The following is an 18,088-nucleotide window of genomic DNA, read 5'->3' on the forward strand; positions in this document are numbered from 1 at the left end:
TAACACGGAGATTCCACTTCTTGATCGGGGACCTAGTATTTGACTTTGAATATTCGAATTCGTTCTGGCACAATGGAACTCGGGACGAATTTCAAAACTTCCGGAACCTGGCGATACTAGGTGCTAACCTCGTGCACTCAGGACTTGCAGTCCAGACTAAGTAGCCATTTTCTTTACGTATAAACTGGGCTGGTGCCGTCTGTCCTGTAGGACTAAAAAAAACTTCAAGGGCTGTTCCTTGTGAATTAGCTTGATATTTATCAGTTACGCTTGGCAGCAGCGGATTCTCTACACACTCACCGGCAACCAAGCGTGATGCTTCTGATAGTCGGCCGTCGTAATGTTATCGTCTAAAATGTTGAAGCATGACGTACGTTACGCAGTGAGTCCAGCCATACACAGGAGGCAATCAGGATGGTTGCAACGATGTTCAGTTCCTACGTAACGAAAAATAAATTCGGGCATAAGGTGCCTATCTCCCTCCAAAATCACTCAACCGGACTGCTTTGCCACATGCGCCTTCAGATTCTGTCCTCTATGTACTGGAACAAAGTACTCCTTGAAATGAGCGAATTCTTCAACTCTACAGAATGGAGTAGGTCAGCGCAGGACCTCAGGAACCAAGATACGCCACTTACCTCGCGCCATCGTATATCTTCAAATCCAGCTTGCGGAACACATTGCCGAGGATAAGATAAAGTTCGGCCCAAGCTAGACTGTTCCCCGACCGTCAGAAATACAGATGATAGAAAGCGAACCAGTCTCACTTAATTCCCGCGCACATCCTCGTCCCTCGCGAGAACGCCACTAGAGAGTTTTCTAGCTCATGGGCATTCGGAACGAGCCATCGGTCGGGGTTGAAATGCAGAGGATCCTTAAAGACCTCGGGGTCGAGATGGACGAAGCTTACGGCCATCGAAACGTCAACCTGATACCGGGTTCAGACGAACATAGAACGTGAAAGGACCCACGTACCCCCGCTGGAACGGCATAGTCTGAAATACGAGTTGCTTTCTGTACAACGCGGGGTAACGCAGTGACTACCCCATGACTTAGGCGAAGGGATTCTTTGATGAACGCAGTCTAGGGAACGATCATCAGTGAGAATGAAGGTCCACCGGAACTTGAAATAATTCTTGCTTACGAGGTAGGGTAATTTCTCAAGCGATTGCAGAGGCATAGGCTGATTCCGATCGGCCCATGATTCTTGGAGCTCTGCCGTTACTTTCTTGTAGATGTAGGGATCATTGAGTGCGTAGAACATCCCGGTGTAGCATGCGTTTCCAACGGTATCGCTTCCCGCCTCAATTAGAAGCATGGCCTATGATACTAGTCAGGCAGTAAGCAATCGACGTAGCGGTAAAACGTTACCTCATCATGGAGAGAGCTCTTGGAAGGCCTCGTATGTTTCTCCGAACTCGGATGCAACAAGTGATGGTAAATTACTTCGTGTGCATTCTTTAAATCATCTTCATTGTCTACAAAATTGTCGATCTGCTTCGTGAGCATGTCGCGAAGGTCGAGATTGGCACGCAAAGTAGGGTCAAGTCTGAGAATGATAAAGTCTGGCAGGTTCATGAGAACCACAGGAAGTAGGGGGAACCATTTCCAGACCCAAAGGATCTGGATCTGGATAGCGATGTTGAGGAGAAGCTGATGACGGAAACCGGGAACATCAAGAGAACCAAAGGATTGACCAAAGCAGTAAGTGGCGATAACCTCAAGAGCAACCGCGCGGAATGCGAAGTAAAAGTCAACCGGTTCATCGGCATTCTCGGATAGGCGAGATATCAGCTTATCAACCTGTTACAAGATTAGATGATCGTTTATCAGCATGTAAGGTAACCGGCGGACGTACGGTTGTCTGCACAACGCTCTCAAGTCGAAGTACGGCACGCCGATGGAAGAAGGGTGCCATCATCTCGCGACGCGTCTTGTGCTTCTGAGGATCTGTAAATCCAAAGGAGGCCTCCGTGAAGTAGAAACATTTGTAGAAGAATGGTTCCTTTGTTAGATTAGTGCCTGTTCGATAGATATCACTGTATGCCAGGCGTTCACTGAAGTGCAACTGAAGATCAAGGCTCAGCCAAAGTTCTGATGAATTTATAAAGCCGCATACGGAGTTTGGTCCATAACGGACAACAGGACCTTATTCGGGGATATTGAGAAAGACGCTCGAAACAACACAGACAGTATACTTACCGTAAACCTTGTGCAACTCGGCCAATTTGGACAGCATTTCTCCCCCCGCAACTACATCGTAGTAAAAATGATACAGACTTGAAACGGCAGCCAATTTTGGACCGGGGAATTTGGCCAGCGGATGGAAATAGAATCGGTAGAACACGACAATCGCCAGCCAGGAACAGGCCAAGGTCATCAAGGATTTCCCTGAAAATAGCCATAAGGTGTCTGCGAGACTGGCACTTACCCCATCAATACGACGATCCATGTTTCCAGTGCGAGATATCGTAAGAGGATGGAGGAAGAAGATGGCCTGAGAGACTGCCGGCAATGCTGGACCTTGGTGATCCACTAAGGGACACAAGGGACCACATGTCAGGAAACAAGTTCTAAAGGCGTCTTCTGATATTGCATAGGCACTGATAGTGGTACGAAAAAGTTCAAGATCCAACTGGTCACACCGGTCACACCTTTTATGGATTGCTTCCGGACCGATTATTCATTTTTTGCGACCAGATCGTGTCCTATCCTGTCCAGATCGCCAAATAATTTGTTCACACGCGGCAGTAGCAGGGACTGGGCAAGCTCCTATCGTTCTGATGCTTCTGGTGTGATAGCATGCGGAATACAAATACAGTATCAACTGCGATGAACTCTTCATCTTCACGGCGCTATGTCTGCATCACTATGTCCCTCGGAACTCAAATTCGGTACCGCGGACGGGAAGCTGTGGACGCGAAGGCTCTATGGTCAGGAAGCTCAGGCTGCCTACTTCGTGTGAGTGCCTCCTCTGCTTGCTATACAATTGACCCTGACACGTCCTATTCAGTGACCATGGTGAAGGTTTCACCATGTATGCCGGAACCTTGACCGCTCGTTTCACACCGCCCCGTTCTCGCGCCGAGCTCGAGCTGCCTATTCAGAAAGCTTGGATCAAGGCGCGCCACCTTTCCCCCTCAATTGCATGCAGGCAAACGAAACATGACGGTCACTACTGGTTTGAATACCAAGTACCCACGGCTGCTGAGGCGCAAACTTGGGCTGAGGAGACAATATTCTGGCACGAGGAGCCCAAGACGCTCCTGCAGACAGACTTGATGCTCGAGGATAAGTGGTGGAAGTGCAGCGACGGTCTGTACATCGTCCAGTTACATTTCGTACCATCCGCGGAAACTCCCGGCGACTGGCACATCGGGTGAGTCGACCGTTTCGGTTCACTGGTCATTCGCCGAACGTAATCTTCCAGTTACCTCGCACCGCACAATAGTATTGATGGCCGCTCCCTCATGAAACTACTGGAGCACATCCTAACCTGGACGCTTGAAGAGCTAAAGACGCCTTCTGCAGGGACACCGGAGCTTGAATGGGGTTCTGAACCTATCCGTCTTGCACCCACACTTATCCTAGCAGCCCAGTTACCGTTAGACCAGGCTCCAGAACCCAAAGCCGCCCCCGCCCCTCCGGGATTTGTATGTCGTGTTTTTTCCTCTTCTCCGCAGAACGTTAACATTGTTGTATAGATTCCCTTCCTACCAGCGGTAGTGGACGCCGATCATACGTCCGCCAATGAGGCGAACAACGTCAACGCGCTGCTTACCCTTACGCCTGAACAGACGGCCCGATATCGTCAAGTGTGTCGCGCACATGGCGTAACGGTTACCGACCTGATGCTTGCGCTTCTTGCCCTTGCGGAAATAGAGTCGACCCTGCATATTGCTCTAAAGTCAGACAACGGGGAGCTCACCGCTAAGAATATCGGTGCCTACGAGCAAGCGTCGCATTTCCTCTTTGGTTTCTACTTTATCAACCATGTAAGTTGGACACTCTATCGCCATGTTGTAAGTTCTTACACTCGAATTATAGCGTCACAAACTTCCAGGAGAATATTCGACGCTCGAAGACGGAGCCCTTCTCTTCGGTTGTGAGGGTACGAGCCTGTTGTTCGACATGGCTACCATGCGCAAAGCCATCTTACTCGACAAAGAAACTGGAAAGATTCAGCGTACTATTACAGACGAGGTCCTCTGGGATGGAATTATCAAAATGAGTAACTCTGTCGCGAAGGGCACTCCGGTAGGTTAACACGCCATTTTTTCTTGCCTTCTCTAACCATCTCCCAGTCTGACTGGACGGCCGTCTTCCAACGCGAAGTCGATCGTCAATTCGTACTCGACGAGGGCCTACACGACGACACAGCATTCCACATGCGGGTACCTATGATGTCCTCGATTGGTGACTATCACGCTATGGATATTCTCAATCCGTTCGTCCCGGAGACAGGAGTGCTCGCGAAAGAATTGACCGTCCTTGGTCAATATCACACCATTCGGGTTACCCATCCGCTTATCGTTCCTATATGCTGGCAATATGCCGGTCGGATTAACTTCTCGTGGTGTTCGGGAAGAAAATGGCTGTCGCAAGAGAATATGGATTTGTATGTTGGTATATTCAAGGAGTGGTTGGATATTTGTATCGGAGAGTTGTAGGTTTATACCCTGTACTGGAGTTGTTAGATACGTAGGATGTGTACAATTCAAATACATGACAATGGATTTCTCCGCCGCATGAAAATCGTAAACGAAAAGAGCGACGGTAGAAGGAGCAACAATGTTCAATGCCAACCGCAGACAACACGCAGATGTAGTCTCCCCTAGGCAGACTCTCAAATCAAGACAGTCGAGATTTGAAATAGATGGAGCTGGACCGGCAGGCGAGTAGGACACGTAAGCCACATGACGTCCGAAGGTCCAAAATACACCGCCACCGAGTACACCAAAAAAAACAGCATAAGACCGAGCCGCCTGTATACTCACTCACAGGACTCGGAACAGATAATGGCGGTACTAGAGGAAGAAGGATCGTCGTTTTGGAGTGCTCGTTGTTATCTCTCCATCATGACCGCGTCCTGCGCAGCTGCAATACCTATGCCTCGGCTCTCCTAGCACTGGACTGCCCGAGTAGTGGAACTGAAATCTTTGGAAGGCGAAACCTCAGAGACCCAGAATAACTTGTTTCTCTATCTCATCCACAGTAGGTTTCGTAGCCCAAGTCGGGTTATTCAATTCCCTGGGATGGTGCGAAGAAGCGATGGCCCTTTTCAAAACGACATAGCGGACCAACGCTTCTCTGGTTGCTTTTAGTCCTGGTCCCCACTATCTCATCATACTGCTAAAGCTCTGCTTGTCGCTTAGGTGCAACCTGGCAGCGTCGCTTTCACTACGGTATAACAAGCTGATAAAGGTTGTGCGTTCACCAAAAATCAACCGTAGACTGTCGCGAGACCGCGTTGGCACGGCATAAAGGTTTCTGCATGTACTGCCAACCTGTCTCTCCTTCGGTGTACCTTCCAAACTCACAGCGGATCAGGACTATCAGGTTGACCCGATCTACAACCAGCATTGCACAGGCGTATAGCATGTCAAACGTGAGACTCAGGCTTTCCGCACTCGGAATAGCCTTCTGCTTTATGTTACCATTGATGCGCATTCGGCTGAGCACAAATGGGCATCGATGGGTATTGAACAATAATATTATGAATACATCTCCTGAAGGTTTGTTCGGCACCATAATTGATCCATAATCGACGACTTCTATTAACTAGGATATGCCATGCAATCCTTACCACTTTCCAGTGTACCCCATGGGGAGTGTACTCCACAAGATGTACGCAAACGTGCTATAACAACGGATCACTTCGCTCGCCACCATGCATGCACGGTTCTTCTTAGTGCCGAATAACAAGTGGAAAATACAACTATGCATCACGGACGAGTGAATAAGAAAGGTATCAATCTGGCACACAAGGATACTATATAAATGTCAGTACCAGTCTTTCCGTCACACTGTCTCTGAATTCTCCTAGTATGAGCCTCAATGAATATGTCAGTCTCGTCCGACAGGTTGACAATGCCTTAGTGTTAGTACAGAGCCTAGGTATCGCTACCGTGTTGCTGCTCGCAATTCAATTTCGAAAGACCTCAATCACCAGAGCGAAGGTGAGAGAATATACTACTTGATTCTGTCATATGCTCACTGTATCACAGTTGAAAGCGATTCCTACTGTCGGGTCATCTGGTATCATCGCGTCTTGGATAAATGCTTTCAGTTTCATTTTCCACGCAAAGGAAATCATTCAAGAGGGTCAGCGAATGGTGTGTATCTGTTTATCCCCTCGCGTGGCTAACTGGCCGACCGGAAATAGCACTGTGGGTCAGCATTCAAAGTGACGTTGCCCGACAGATGGGTAGTCATAGTCAGCGGACCCGAGAAGATCGATGACATCCGGAAGTCCCCCGTCGAGCAGTTGTCTTCTATGGATGCGAACGCAGATGTGAGTATTCTTTTCGTTCATTTGGTATAGTATTCTCAGTGCGGATATTTTAGATTGTACAGATGAACTATACTATTGGCCGCTCCGTTGTCACCGACCCTTACCATATCGATGTTATACGAGGCGCTTTCACCCGAAACATCGCAGCTTGCTTTGCAGATGTTCAGGACGAGATCAAGGCCGCATTCAACGATAACATACCAATGACTGAAAGTATGGAGCTCATGTTTCATCGCAAACAGTAGCGTCCTGTCTAACGCTACTGTAGATTGGATCGAGATTCCTGCATACCAAACGGCCTTGCAAATTATATGCAGAGCGAGCAACCGGATGTTCGTCGGACTTCCTCTGTGTGAGTACTTAACCTCCTACACCAACACCTGCTGTGTCGCTAAAGATTCTTTGTTCCTGAGGCCGGAACCACGATTATATTAAACTCAACATCAACCACACCATCAACGCTTTCACATGTGCATATATTATGAACCTTCTCCCAACCTTCCTGAAGCCGTAGGTTATTCCAGCTCGATAGCATTCAGACTGAGTACTGAGTCCGTATATGTGCATGATTAGGATTGTGGGGTTCATATTCACGCCTTGCAGGCTTGCTGTGGCCAAGATGGAAGAATTGCTTGGTTGAACCATACGTGAACGACTGCACCAGGAGGGCATATATGGGAAAAATTGGCAGGGAAAACCGGTAAGTGAGGCTTATAAGCTCAAATTTCTGAATATGCCCCTCATACACCGACAGAATGACGCTATCCACACGACAGCTATGGTACGTTGAATTATACGAAAAACCACAACTGACTATGCTCACAGGCATTCACTAATGCTCTGTATGCGTTAGCTGCCCACCTCGAATACGTCGAAACTCTACGTACCGAGGTGGAATCTATGATAAAGGAAGAAGGAAATACAAAAGCCGCAATGGATAGAATGAACCAACTCGATAGTTTCTTGAAAGAAAGTCAGAGATTATACGGTGATTTCGGGGTCTGTGAGTTGTGTTCCCTTTGGCACATTATTTCCCTCTGATATCGAACTCAGTTGGAATGCGACGTGTGGTTCGGAAGGATTTTGTTTTCTCGGATGGAACGGTTGTTCCCGCTGGGACTCAAGTTGCTGTGGTTTCTTGGTGCACACATTTGGATGAGGTAAAGGCTAGTCTTTCTGTCGGAGAAACCCTTCTTACAAAATAGCTACAGAAGAACTACGAAAACCCACTGGAATTTAAACCGTGGAGGTTCTCGGAAAGGAGGAAGCAAGGAGGCGAGGGTATGCGCCACCAGTTGTCCACACCGAACCTAGATTTCATTTCTTTTGGCATGGAAGATCGGCATGGTACGTACATTCTATCAATCTCTAATTGTTTCTTTGTAAGTCTGAAACTCATTTACAGTCCGGGCCGTTTCTTTGCTGCCAACGAGTTGAAGGCCCTCATGTCTTACATTCTCATGAATTTCGACGTGAAGATTGATAAGGTTCCCCCATCCATGTGGTTTTCTTCCGAACAGTCCCCCAATCAAAGCAGTAAGGTATCATTCAGGAAGCGAACATACACCACGAATGATTAAGGCAGTATTCGACGTGGTTGGATAGAGAAGAAAGAGATGCAGTGTTATATGCTCCTTGTAGTGACAAATTTGTGTGTAAAGACATGAAGTCGAAAGGCGTCCGAATTTAAAGCCGCTCAGGACAAGAAACGATTTGACGATACTGCGACGGATAAATCGTAGTACGGAAGCAAGAGCAATTATTAAGCTTGTCCGGGTAGCTTCCTAGATCTTCCACCACTACAGCCACGACCTGCATGGTAATATTTACTTGTGGATCCTTTACCCTGCCACCATCGATACCAGGGCATATCATATTCTAAATGATATCAGAAATATTCAGAAATTTCTGTTCAAAGATTGGTCTGGAGTTGTAGGGGAAAGTATGTCTAGGGCTTCGCACCGTACCGTATACGGTATACGGCCGTATAGCCACGGTACAGTGACGGGCGACGGGTGGTCCGTAACCGTACCGTCAAGGCTCTTAGAACTGGGTTGACGGTACGGTACTGGTATATAGACGTCGTCAATACGGCCGTTGAATAATACATAACTGATATTTGGGGCTTTGGAGCAGCTTCAGGTCCTGCCATGGGCACGTCGTCATCTGCATCGTGATAAAATTTGATTTTCGAGTTTCCGTTGGCATCGAGGGCACACTGATCTGTCATGATGCTCAGAATGTGGTGGTAAGTCTGCGAAAAAAAGGGCCATTATATACTCTTTCGTGAACTCCTCTGGCTTAAAATTCAGCAGTATTTGACAGGTGCACAGGCTAGTGGGGGCAAATTATTGCGCAATATGTGCGGGTAGTCAAACTCAAAGGATGAAACAGTAGTAGAATAGAGGCAGCAGAAGCAGGAAATAGAAAGTATTCTATGCTGGTAAGGATTAGAGCTTGAGTAGAGCGAGTGAAAGAAGATCGAGTGGTAGCGCTGAAGAGCTTGCGGTGCCAGCACATCGTGGTACGATGTTAAGTGTATGGCAAACACGCGTACAGCGTGATCTGATGACGGTTATTTTTAGATACATACACGGCCGTCGATTACCGTATGACGGCCGTGTTTATACGGTTGCTAACGGGATACGGGATGTCCGTATACCGTCCGTCTCTGGGCGAGTTATTTCGCCAGACGGAACGGGTACGGTACCCGTATGATGGCACCCGTATAACCGTACTATACGGTGACGGTGCGAAGCCCTAAGTATGTCTGGCTGTGACTTCGCTGCGGTAGGTCACGGTCCGGTTCCTCCATGATCACGTATACCTTAGGGCAGGCTGCCCATATCTTCACGGTTGTTCTTTACTTCGTAGCTACAACAGCGACTATCGATTCCTTATTCTCTTTGACTTTTGAGCCCAGCGATACGGCTCCAATACTGACATCCTAGTGGCAGAATATCCGGTGGACGCTCAAAAGAACTCTCCTAGTGTCCATCACGACTCGCAAGCACCAATCAAGACAGAAAGACTCCTGAAGACTCTTCTTCGAATCAGCTCTGAGTTTAATATAGCCCTTCGCAGGAATAAACGGGGCGAAATCTGGTTGGGTGAACAAATGAAGAAGATCACCCCTCGATGCTCTCGAAAGCTTGAGTATGGAGTGAATCTGTCACCATCCGGGATGTGAAGCTTTGAGAGCCAATGAATTTGCAAGGTGGATATTGCGCCGGGAGGGTTATGGAATACCACGATGGGTACTGATAAAAGAATGCTCCGATGATGGTGGTCAGTCTTCGAATTGTATTTACTTTGCGAGAGTGCTGACGACTTTCTGGATTTTTTTTGCTTCTTTACATTACACAGTACACAGTTCAAGAATGTCGCCGTGGTTTTATGTGACTGCGCCAGTGATCAGAGCGTATGGAATCATTTCGATGGTCCCTTTCCAATATAATATGGACAAGAATTTGTCCTCGGCCCCATACAGGCGTACTTGTCTATTCCCCTCACGCGAATTTATCTAAGGTAGAGGCCATCCATTTCCATCACGTGTTATGTAAGCATTTGTCAGCAGATCACGTGAGGACAAAATCGCGAGCTTGAATAGGACGCGTCTTCATTAATGGAAATATATTACTTTCTCGCTGCCTCTCGCTCCCTTTGAGACCGTTCCCGACTCTCAACAAACTCCCTTATATCTGCAAGTATGTCCAGAGGGAGAATCCTATGTCCAGCATACTTTCTGGCAGCCCAAACTGCATCCACACCACTAAGTCCATAATAATATGCTGAAATGAAACGGGCAGAGCGATTGGCATAGCTATTTATGAGATTTAGCATAGAGATCAATATATATATAAATAGAACCCACTCACCGAATGATCTGTAAGTGCGGAACATCATCAAGGCATGCTATCATGTTTTTCTCCATTTCATCGATGTTGGTTGTCCGAGGAGAACTGCGGTAGCGGTACTTGGCTGCACCCCAGTACATCTCTATGAAGTTACATTCACAAGATGGTGTTCTTCTTTTCCGGCTGTTCTCTCTCTCCCTCTCTTCCTCTCTCACTGCCTCTTGTGCCTTTTCCAGGAAAACTGTCCAACTCCCGAGCTCCTCCTCTGTCTGAATCTCGTCAATTTCTATGAACTCATCACTGCCAGTTTCCTCATCCACCTCGAAATCTGGCAGCTGATCTCCGAGATCAAAAGACCATGTCAATGCGCCATCTTCTGGTGCATGTGAATGCTGGGAGTGATTGCTATCGCAGTGGTGAATGTCCTTGGCACGCATCACATCAGCTTCTCCAAGTTCTTCAAGGACATCTTGAATTCTGACGGAACGAGACTGGGCAGCGGCCCCACGGAGGTTCAAAATTCGTGCTCTCGTTGCTTTTGACTTCATAGGCATCGTTTTGTAGCAATTAGAGACCAAAATGACTGCGAAAAATGAGCTCGCGGCGCGTCGAACAGGTAGCTTACGTGATCACGTGACTGGACAAATTCTTCGACATCATTTTTTCGAGATGACTCCAAATGGCCGGAAAATGACTTGGGAACATTCAGAAAATGCCCCGAAATTTTTTATCTTAAATTTGTTACTGCTCTATCATTAATATATATATTAAGAAAGTAGCTTCAGGGAAATGTTCTATATACATCTCTTCATCATCCTCTGGCAGTATTTTCAGTCAGTACCCCGACGTGGTGGAAGAGATGCAGGTCGAAAAGTCAAGGAAATCTGCTTACATAACACGTGATGGAAATGGATGGCCTCTACCTTAGGGCCCTACCTACCGCATCTTATCAGGCGTTTAGGAACACTGGCCCGAGAGCCGCTTGTGCAAGGACCAGAAAGCCTACCGTGACATCTTCAAAATTCCGAGCGCATATCATCTACTTATACTCAGAAGGTACAGGGCTCCATCTAGACTCTATTGACTTGTCTTCCGAGAAATCTCAAGGTAAATTAACGATACCTCGGTATTCTCAGCGAGACGTTGATTGTTAACAAGTGCAGCAAAACTAGGTGATTATATTATGAACTCTGTTTTTCCAGGAGCCATGCCGCCGGCACGCCACGTCGGAATATCTGTACGTACTTATTCAACCGATCAGTCGGGTGTACTTACAACAGACCTTTGTGCGGGAAAAGCATCATGCTGAAGAGACGCAACCGACGTATGTTAGATGAAAGCCGAGTATTGGTCTTCAGTGCCAGTAAGTCTTTCATTACAATGCCTCAAGCCCCTTGACATATTCATTTTACACTCACGACGATACTGAAAACATTAAATACAGGACCACATGATTAAACACCCGAAAATCGAGAAAGAGAAGCACCTCGCTTACCCCCTCTAGGTGCTTCCTTTCACGGATCGCGGGCACCACTACTTACCAATACAGTTTTTGTAAGTGCGGAGGCCGGGGTCCGTAGTAACTTTCTCATGCCAGTGGTGCGCTGGTACATAAACCCCGTCTTTCTGGGTTTCTCATTCTCATCTGACACATAACTCTCCCAGAATACATAACTCTAGTTCAGAATATGGACACTGCCCTCTTGCTACGCAGTTTCGGCCTAGCCAGTGTATTCCTCCTCGCCTGGCAGCTGCGAAGGGCTATCACCACTGGATCGAAAGTATGTTTCTACACCACTGTCATTCTTAGCCCGTGTTGATGCCGTAACAGCTGAAAGACATACCTACTGTCGGGCCGTCTGGAATTATCGCGTCTTGGTTAGGTGCCTTTAAATTTATCTTCCATGCTCGGGAAATCATTCAAGAGGGCCATAGAACGGTATGCATCCGCCTATTATACCAATATTCAGGGTAGCTCATTTCTTTTACCCAGTACTACGGAGGTGCGTTCAAAGTGCCGTTGTTCGACAAGTGGATGGTAGTTGTGAGTGGTGCTGAGAAGATCGACGATATCCGAAAGGCTTCACGCGAGCAATTGTCTTCCGTAGACGCGGCCCAAGACGTGAGGCCATCTTTGACTTTCGATCTATACTGTATACTGCGATTCACACTCCATTAATCTACAGCTGTTCCAAATGGATTATACGATTGGCTACAGTTTCACGGTGGATCCCTACCATTCAGATGTTGTCCGAAGCTCTTTGACTCGTAATATTGCTGCATGCTTTGCGGATGTTCAAGATGAAATTAAAGCGGCATTCAAAGATAATGTACCTATCACTGAAGGTAGAGTCTTTCCTAGTGTTTCGCCATGTGTTCTTATCTTGGTGTATCTACAGACTGGGTCGAAGTCCCTGCGTACAAAACGATCTTGCAAATTGTATGCCGAGCGAGCAACCGAATGTTTGTTGGGCTACCTCTCTGTTAGTAACTCCTCCATCTCTGAATCTCTTCCTGATATAAACTCGCTCTTAAGGTCGCAACCCCGATTACATTAAGCTCAATATCGATTTCACTATGAACGTAGTGGCCTGTGCTCATATTATCAACCTTTTCCCTTCGATCCTAGCGCCGTACGTTAACATGTCTGGATAAATCTTGTCAAGGCTGACCCATCGTGATTTAGAATTGTAGGATCCATCGTCACACCTCGCAGACGTGCTATGACCCAGATGGAAAACTTTCTTGGTGCCGACATACGAGAACGGCTACACCAGGACGACGTAAATGGAAAAGACTGGCCGGGAAAACCAGTGGGTATTCCAAATGAGTTCCCCCGAAAGTCGCGGGTCTTACGCAACGGCAGAATGACCTCCTCTCGTGGCTTATTGACGGAACCAATGGCGACAGCGAGAGGCGTACAGTATCAGATTTGATTGTTCGAATGCTTGGCATGAACTTTGCGGCTATCCATACCACGTCTATGGTACGTTCATTTAATTCCAGCTTTCTGAGCGACCTCTAACTGTACGTTTCCAGTCCTTTACCACTGGTCTCTTCGCGTTGGCTGCGCACCCGGAACATGTCCAGATCCTCCGGAGTGAGGTAGAAACGATTATCGCAGAAGAAGGCTGGTCTAAGGCTGCAATGGGAAAGATGAACCTGCTCGACAGTTTCTTGAAGGAAGCCATGAGGGTCTACGGTAATTTTGCTGTCTGTGAGTTGTTGTTACTCTCCATTTCGGCTTGAAGAATTCTGACAATCGATCGCAGTCGGTATGGTTCGTTTAGCCAAGAAAGATTTTGTATTCTCGGATGGAACAATTGTTCCCGCTGGCCATCAAATTTCTGTCGCTGCTTATTCCACACATATGTACGAGGTAAACATAAAGTTCTTCCTCCATCGCCACGTCTCCTTATCTCAGTATCCATATAGGAGAACTACGAAGACCCACTAGAATTCAAGCCTTGGAGGTTTTCTGATATGAGGAAGAAGGAGGGAGAGGGCATTCGTCATCAGATGGTGACGACTAGCTTAGATTACCTTCTCTTCGGCAACGGACGCCCAGCATGGTGAGTCCCACGTCGAAACACCGGGAACTTGGAGCTGATTCTTTGCTACAGCCCGGGACGCTTTTTCGCGGTCAACGAGTTGAAGGCCCTGATGACTTACGTTCTTTTGAATTTTGACGTAAAGATGGATAAGGTTCCAGAGAGCAAATGGTTCCTCGCGGACCGGATCCCTCAGAACAGCAATGTTTTGTTCAAGAAACGCGCGACCTCGTCATGAAGGCGGGTATGTGTATGGGCTAGAGTTTTGTGCATCCAAGTAGTGATGCTTGATTAATCTTGTTTGAATAATATGCTGTTTGGTTTTACGCGACGAAGTAGTACGCATTTTATGCCTACTATAATGCTCTGTGGAATGCCTAAAGGGCTAAAAGGCGAGTTTCTGCTTCCTGTTCAATTATAGGATCCTGTGAGAAAACATTGGTTTTACTTGATATTTCACACCGAGAGCAATATGAATAAGAACTACAGGCTGCAGGCGTACAAGCGAGCATCGTATTCGATGTCTTTTTTTTTTTACCTGAATGGAGAACAGTCGAATAGCTACGTCGAAGAGGTGAATGTGTGGGTCCTCATCGATCTCGACGTAGGCACAAAAATCATGAAAAAACGTTGCATTGGGAACAGAAGGAGATATTACATTACTGACAGATTACCCTTCAATAAGTAATGGAGGCACAGATGCCGTTCGAGAAACCAAGGATGCTAATGAGGAAATGATGGCGGCAGAAAGGAAGGTTGCCGGTAACCGATCGTTCCTTGATCCTTTACCGCCATCATCGCTGTCGGTGACGGCCGACACCACTAACACCGTGCCTATTTTTTTCATGTTGGACTCTTCCTTCGTGTTATCCACATACTGGCCGCCAAGATACAGAGAGGTAAAGCATCCTTGGTGAGCTCTCTCCATGTTCACCGCAAACACTGACTAATTTTTTGTCCGCAAGGCACTGGAGTTTCTCCTTGGATTATGATTACTACCAATAAGGAACCGATGAGCAACGCAAGCAGAACAAGGCCACTGCTTTACCTCGCCGTGAAGGAGCGCCAATACCTTAGCATTCCATGGTCTATGCATACAAGAAGCCCGCTCGATTGTACGCGACCATTATGACGCGGGTGCGGGAGTAGAGCTTTTTTCTCTGAGGAGTTTTGCGTTCAGGACAACCTTCGATAGGAATGGCTTGACAAGAATTCGACCAGTCAAATGAGACGAAGAAGGCCACGACTTGGTATTCGCGACATCTGGAGCAGACCGTATGGAACGTATCGACTCTTCGCTGCCGGGAGTTCAAGGATTCGTGGACGACGGCGAGGTGGAATAAAGCATGTCGAGTGTTATGCCGATGTTGGTAAGCGTTGGAGTTGTAATATTTCCGGGAGTAAAACTAACAACTCAAAGAAGGGTATGCTTGCGGGTATATTTCGCTTTGGATCAGGGCCGGCGCCAGGATTTGAACGTCAAACGGAGAGACGGTGGCAGTACCGGTTTTGTTCTATGGGAAGAAAAGGTGTTCACATGGCATAAAGATTCATGTACGTACTGTCCCATCGATTCGGGGTACCAGTTGTGCTTACCCCAGATCAAGAGCATTGGGCTGGGGTGACATTTGCAATTATTACGACCTGACCGGATGGAGAGTCTCATGCGTGTGATGCATACTGGAGGTAATGAGCATTACCAGCGTACGACACATGGAGGCGGGAGCTCAACGTCGACCTTGCTTACGCACGCCCAACTGGCCAGTCGTTGACGAAGTCGAACATAGCGCCTTGGTCGTTCGGTATATTATCACAGTACTGCCGAAAACCTCTGATCTGCACGTAAGTAAGGACCTGATCAGAATGGAATTCTGAATTATTAATTTATTACAATTCTCCTCTGACAGAACGGATCGTGGGTACGGCTACTGATGTACGAAACGGACATTAGTGGGCTGACTAATTTTACCGTTCTCCCAGGATTGTATATAGAGGCCAGGTTGCCTCTGAAATTCCTCGTTCGACAGACAGGTATTCAAGTATACATCGATATGGCGCAAGAATCAGACAGCGTGTTACTGCTACGCAGTCTGTTCTTAGTCACTGCATTTTTGCTTGCCTTACAGCTCCGAAAGGCTATCATCACCAGAGCAAAGGTTCGTTATTGCACCAATCTCGTCCTGGTGTATGCTAATGTCATCGCAGCTGAAAGATATACCTACAGTTGGGTCGTCTGGTATTATCACGTCTTGGATAGACGCGTTCCGGTTTGTCTTCCACGCGAAGGAGATCATTCAGGAAGGTTATAACATAGTATGTATGGAGTTGTCTTGCCGATCTTCGAAATGACACGTTTCTTTCCCTAGCACTACGGGAAAGCCTTCAAAGTGCCGTTGCTCGACAAATGGATGATCGTAGTGAGCGGCTCAGAGAAGATCAATGACATTCGAAAAGCCTCGAATGAGCAGTTATCTGCTACGGACGCGGGTCAAGAGGTGAACCTTTCTCATTTTCAGTCCATCGCAATTATCGTAACAACGAATATAGCTTTTCCAGTTCGACCATACGATGGGAAAGAGCGTCAGCGCCGACCCTTATCATGCAGGTGTTGTGCGAGGCCCGCTGACCCGCAATATTGCTGTGCGTTTTGCGGATGTTCAGGACGAAATCAAGGCATCCTTCAAAGATGACATACCTATGACTGAAGGTATAGTCCCTCACGGCCTTCTACGGGACAATTGCTAACGCACTTGTAGACTGGATAGAAGTCCCCGCGTACAAGACATTTTTAGAAATTATATGCAGAGCAAGCAACCGGATGTATGTTGGACTTCCTCTTTGTTAGTCGACCTCCGAGTTCGTCTCAAAGCCTTATTGATCTGACCTGGTACTCAAGGTCGCAATCGCGATTACATCAACCTCAACATCAATTACACCGTCAATGTTATTGCCTGCGCTCATGTCATCAACCTTTTCCCCCCAATCCTAAAGCCGTAAGTTAGCCTGGTTCAATTTGAATCGTAACCTGGCTCATCCATGTTTACAGCATCGTGGGCTCTATCTTCACGCCTCGCAGACGTGCGGTGGCCAAGATGGAGCAATTACTTGGTCAAACTATACAGGAACGACTACATCAAGATGATGTGCATGGCAAAGATTGGCCGGGAAAGCCGGTGGGAAATCCAAACTACTCTTTTCCAAACACATTTTTCTCATGGTATTGGTAGAACGATGTTCTCTCTTGGCTCATTGATGCGACAGATGGTGACCGTGAACGGCGTACAATACAGGACTTGGTCACTCGATTACTTTTCATAAACTTTGGGTCTATTCATACGACGTCTATGGTATGTCTGTTCAACGTTGAAATTGAAGTTCGAGCAGCTGATAACTGTACACTCTTAGACATTTGTTACCGTTCTGTATGCATTAGCTGCTCATTCTGAATATGTGCAGACCCTTCGAGACGAGGTCGAAGCCGCAATTGAAGCAGAAGGCTGGACGAAAGCCGCAATGAGAAGGATGTGTCAGCTTGATAGTTTCTTGAAGGAGTCACAGAGACTGTACGGCGGCATCGGTACCTGTGAGTTGTTCCCCTCGTCCTTGGTTTGAAACATAATGAGAAACGAGAACAGTCAGCATGTTACGCGTCGTTAAGAAAGATTTTGTCTTTTCGGACGGAACCACTGTTCCTGCTGGCAATCACCTCTCCGCTGCAGCTTATTCCACGCATATGGACGAGGTAACCACGGGTCTGGATATCTGACCTTACCTTCCTTCTCACTACTTGACCTATGCAGGAGAACTACGAGGACCCACTAGAGTTCAAACCGTGGAGATTTTCTGATAAGAGGAAAGAGGAGGGTGAGGGCACCCGCCACCAGATGGTCACGCTCGACTCGGATTATGTTCTTTTTGGTAACGGACGCCCGGCGTGGTGAGTACATCAAGCCACTGAGAAATTTAAAACTGACTCTTTGTTTGTAGCCCTGGCCGGTTTTTCGCCGTTAATGAGCTCAAGGCCCTCATGTGCCATATTCTCTTGAACTTTGATGTGAAGATAGACAAAGTTCCCCCGCCTGGATGGTTCCTTTCTCAGCAGTTCCCAAGCCAGAGCAGTAAGGTGCTGTTCCGCAAGAGGGCACCTGCGTTATGAAGGTTGCAGT

At 47.3% G+C, this 18,088-nt stretch overlaps 6 protein-coding genes across 6 annotated transcripts; 4 read left to right on the forward strand and 2 right to left on the reverse strand.

The window, feature by feature from the left end:
• Positions 1–176: 176 nt before the first annotated feature.
• EV420DRAFT_1566247 (cytochrome P450) lies at positions 177–2,635 on the reverse strand. Its single transcript, XM_060474057.1, has 10 exons — positions 2,203–2,635; positions 2,120–2,148; positions 1,859–2,068; positions 1,372–1,803; positions 1,145–1,321; positions 976–1,083; positions 768–928; positions 639–716; positions 301–583; positions 177–249 (listed from the first exon to the last, which is right to left on the reverse strand). Exons 1-9 carry the CDS (start codon positions 2,450–2,452, stop codon positions 493–495), a joined length of 1,536 nt encoding a protein of 511 aa, XP_060326648.1. The 5' UTR covers positions 2,453–2,635; the 3' UTR covers positions 177–249; positions 301–492.
• A 2-nt stretch (positions 2,636–2,637) lies between these two features.
• EV420DRAFT_1566249 (uncharacterized protein) lies at positions 2,638–4,844 on the forward strand. The gene is made up of 6 exons (XM_060474058.1): positions 2,638–2,961; positions 3,014–3,379; positions 3,431–3,653; positions 3,705–3,995; positions 4,048–4,257; positions 4,305–4,844. The coding sequence occupies exons 1-6, from the start codon at positions 2,858–2,860 to the stop codon at positions 4,668–4,670; spliced, it is 1,560 nt and encodes a 519-aa protein (XP_060326649.1). The 5' UTR covers positions 2,638–2,857; the 3' UTR covers positions 4,671–4,844.
• Positions 4,845–6,047: 1,203 nt separating this feature from the next.
• EV420DRAFT_1647212 (cytochrome P450) lies at positions 6,048–8,094 on the forward strand (the record flags this gene model as incomplete). Its single annotated transcript, XM_060478016.1, has 13 exons — positions 6,048–6,179; positions 6,228–6,335; positions 6,386–6,514; positions 6,568–6,727; positions 6,783–6,866; positions 6,928–7,024; positions 7,088–7,124; positions 7,179–7,214; positions 7,269–7,295; positions 7,340–7,517; positions 7,568–7,674; positions 7,726–7,865; positions 7,920–8,094. The coding sequence occupies 13 exons, from the start codon at positions 6,048–6,050 to the stop codon at positions 8,092–8,094; spliced, it is 1,410 nt and encodes a 469-aa protein (XP_060326650.1).
• A 2,056-nt stretch (positions 8,095–10,150) lies between these two features.
• EV420DRAFT_1275567 (uncharacterized protein) lies at positions 10,151–10,511 on the reverse strand (the record flags this gene model as incomplete). Its single annotated transcript, XM_060467908.1, has 2 exons — positions 10,151–10,337; positions 10,393–10,511. The coding sequence occupies 2 exons, from the start codon at positions 10,509–10,511 to the stop codon at positions 10,151–10,153; spliced, it is 306 nt and encodes a 101-aa protein (XP_060326651.1).
• A 1,361-nt stretch (positions 10,512–11,872) lies between these two features.
• EV420DRAFT_834776 (cytochrome P450) lies at positions 11,873–14,243 on the forward strand. Its single transcript, XM_060483651.1, has 12 exons — positions 11,873–12,152; positions 12,203–12,310; positions 12,365–12,493; positions 12,558–12,717; positions 12,771–12,854; positions 12,908–13,004; positions 13,058–13,184; positions 13,238–13,357; positions 13,411–13,588; positions 13,644–13,750; positions 13,807–13,943; positions 13,995–14,243. Exons 1-12 carry the CDS (start codon positions 12,060–12,062, stop codon positions 14,158–14,160), a joined length of 1,506 nt encoding a protein of 501 aa, XP_060326652.1. The 5' UTR covers positions 11,873–12,059; the 3' UTR covers positions 14,161–14,243.
• A 1,872-nt stretch (positions 14,244–16,115) lies between these two features.
• On the forward strand, positions 16,116–18,078 carry EV420DRAFT_1275521 (cytochrome P450; the record flags this gene model as incomplete). The annotated part of the gene is made up of 11 exons (XM_060467905.1): positions 16,116–16,235; positions 16,289–16,417; positions 16,470–16,629; positions 16,679–16,762; positions 16,819–16,915; positions 16,969–17,095; positions 17,150–17,269; positions 17,328–17,505; positions 17,558–17,664; positions 17,723–17,859; positions 17,910–18,078. The coding sequence occupies 11 exons, from the start codon at positions 16,116–16,118 to the stop codon at positions 18,076–18,078; spliced, it is 1,428 nt and encodes a 475-aa protein (XP_060326653.1).
• Between the last annotated feature and the right edge of the window lie 10 nt (positions 18,079–18,088).

The sequence above is a fragment of the Desarmillaria tabescens genome, assembly GCF_030435595.1.
Source record: "Desarmillaria tabescens strain CCBAS 213 chromosome Unknown EV420scaffold_40, whole genome shotgun sequence".
In the NCBI taxonomy this organism is placed as follows: domain Eukaryota; kingdom Fungi; phylum Basidiomycota; class Agaricomycetes; order Agaricales; family Physalacriaceae; genus Desarmillaria; species Desarmillaria tabescens.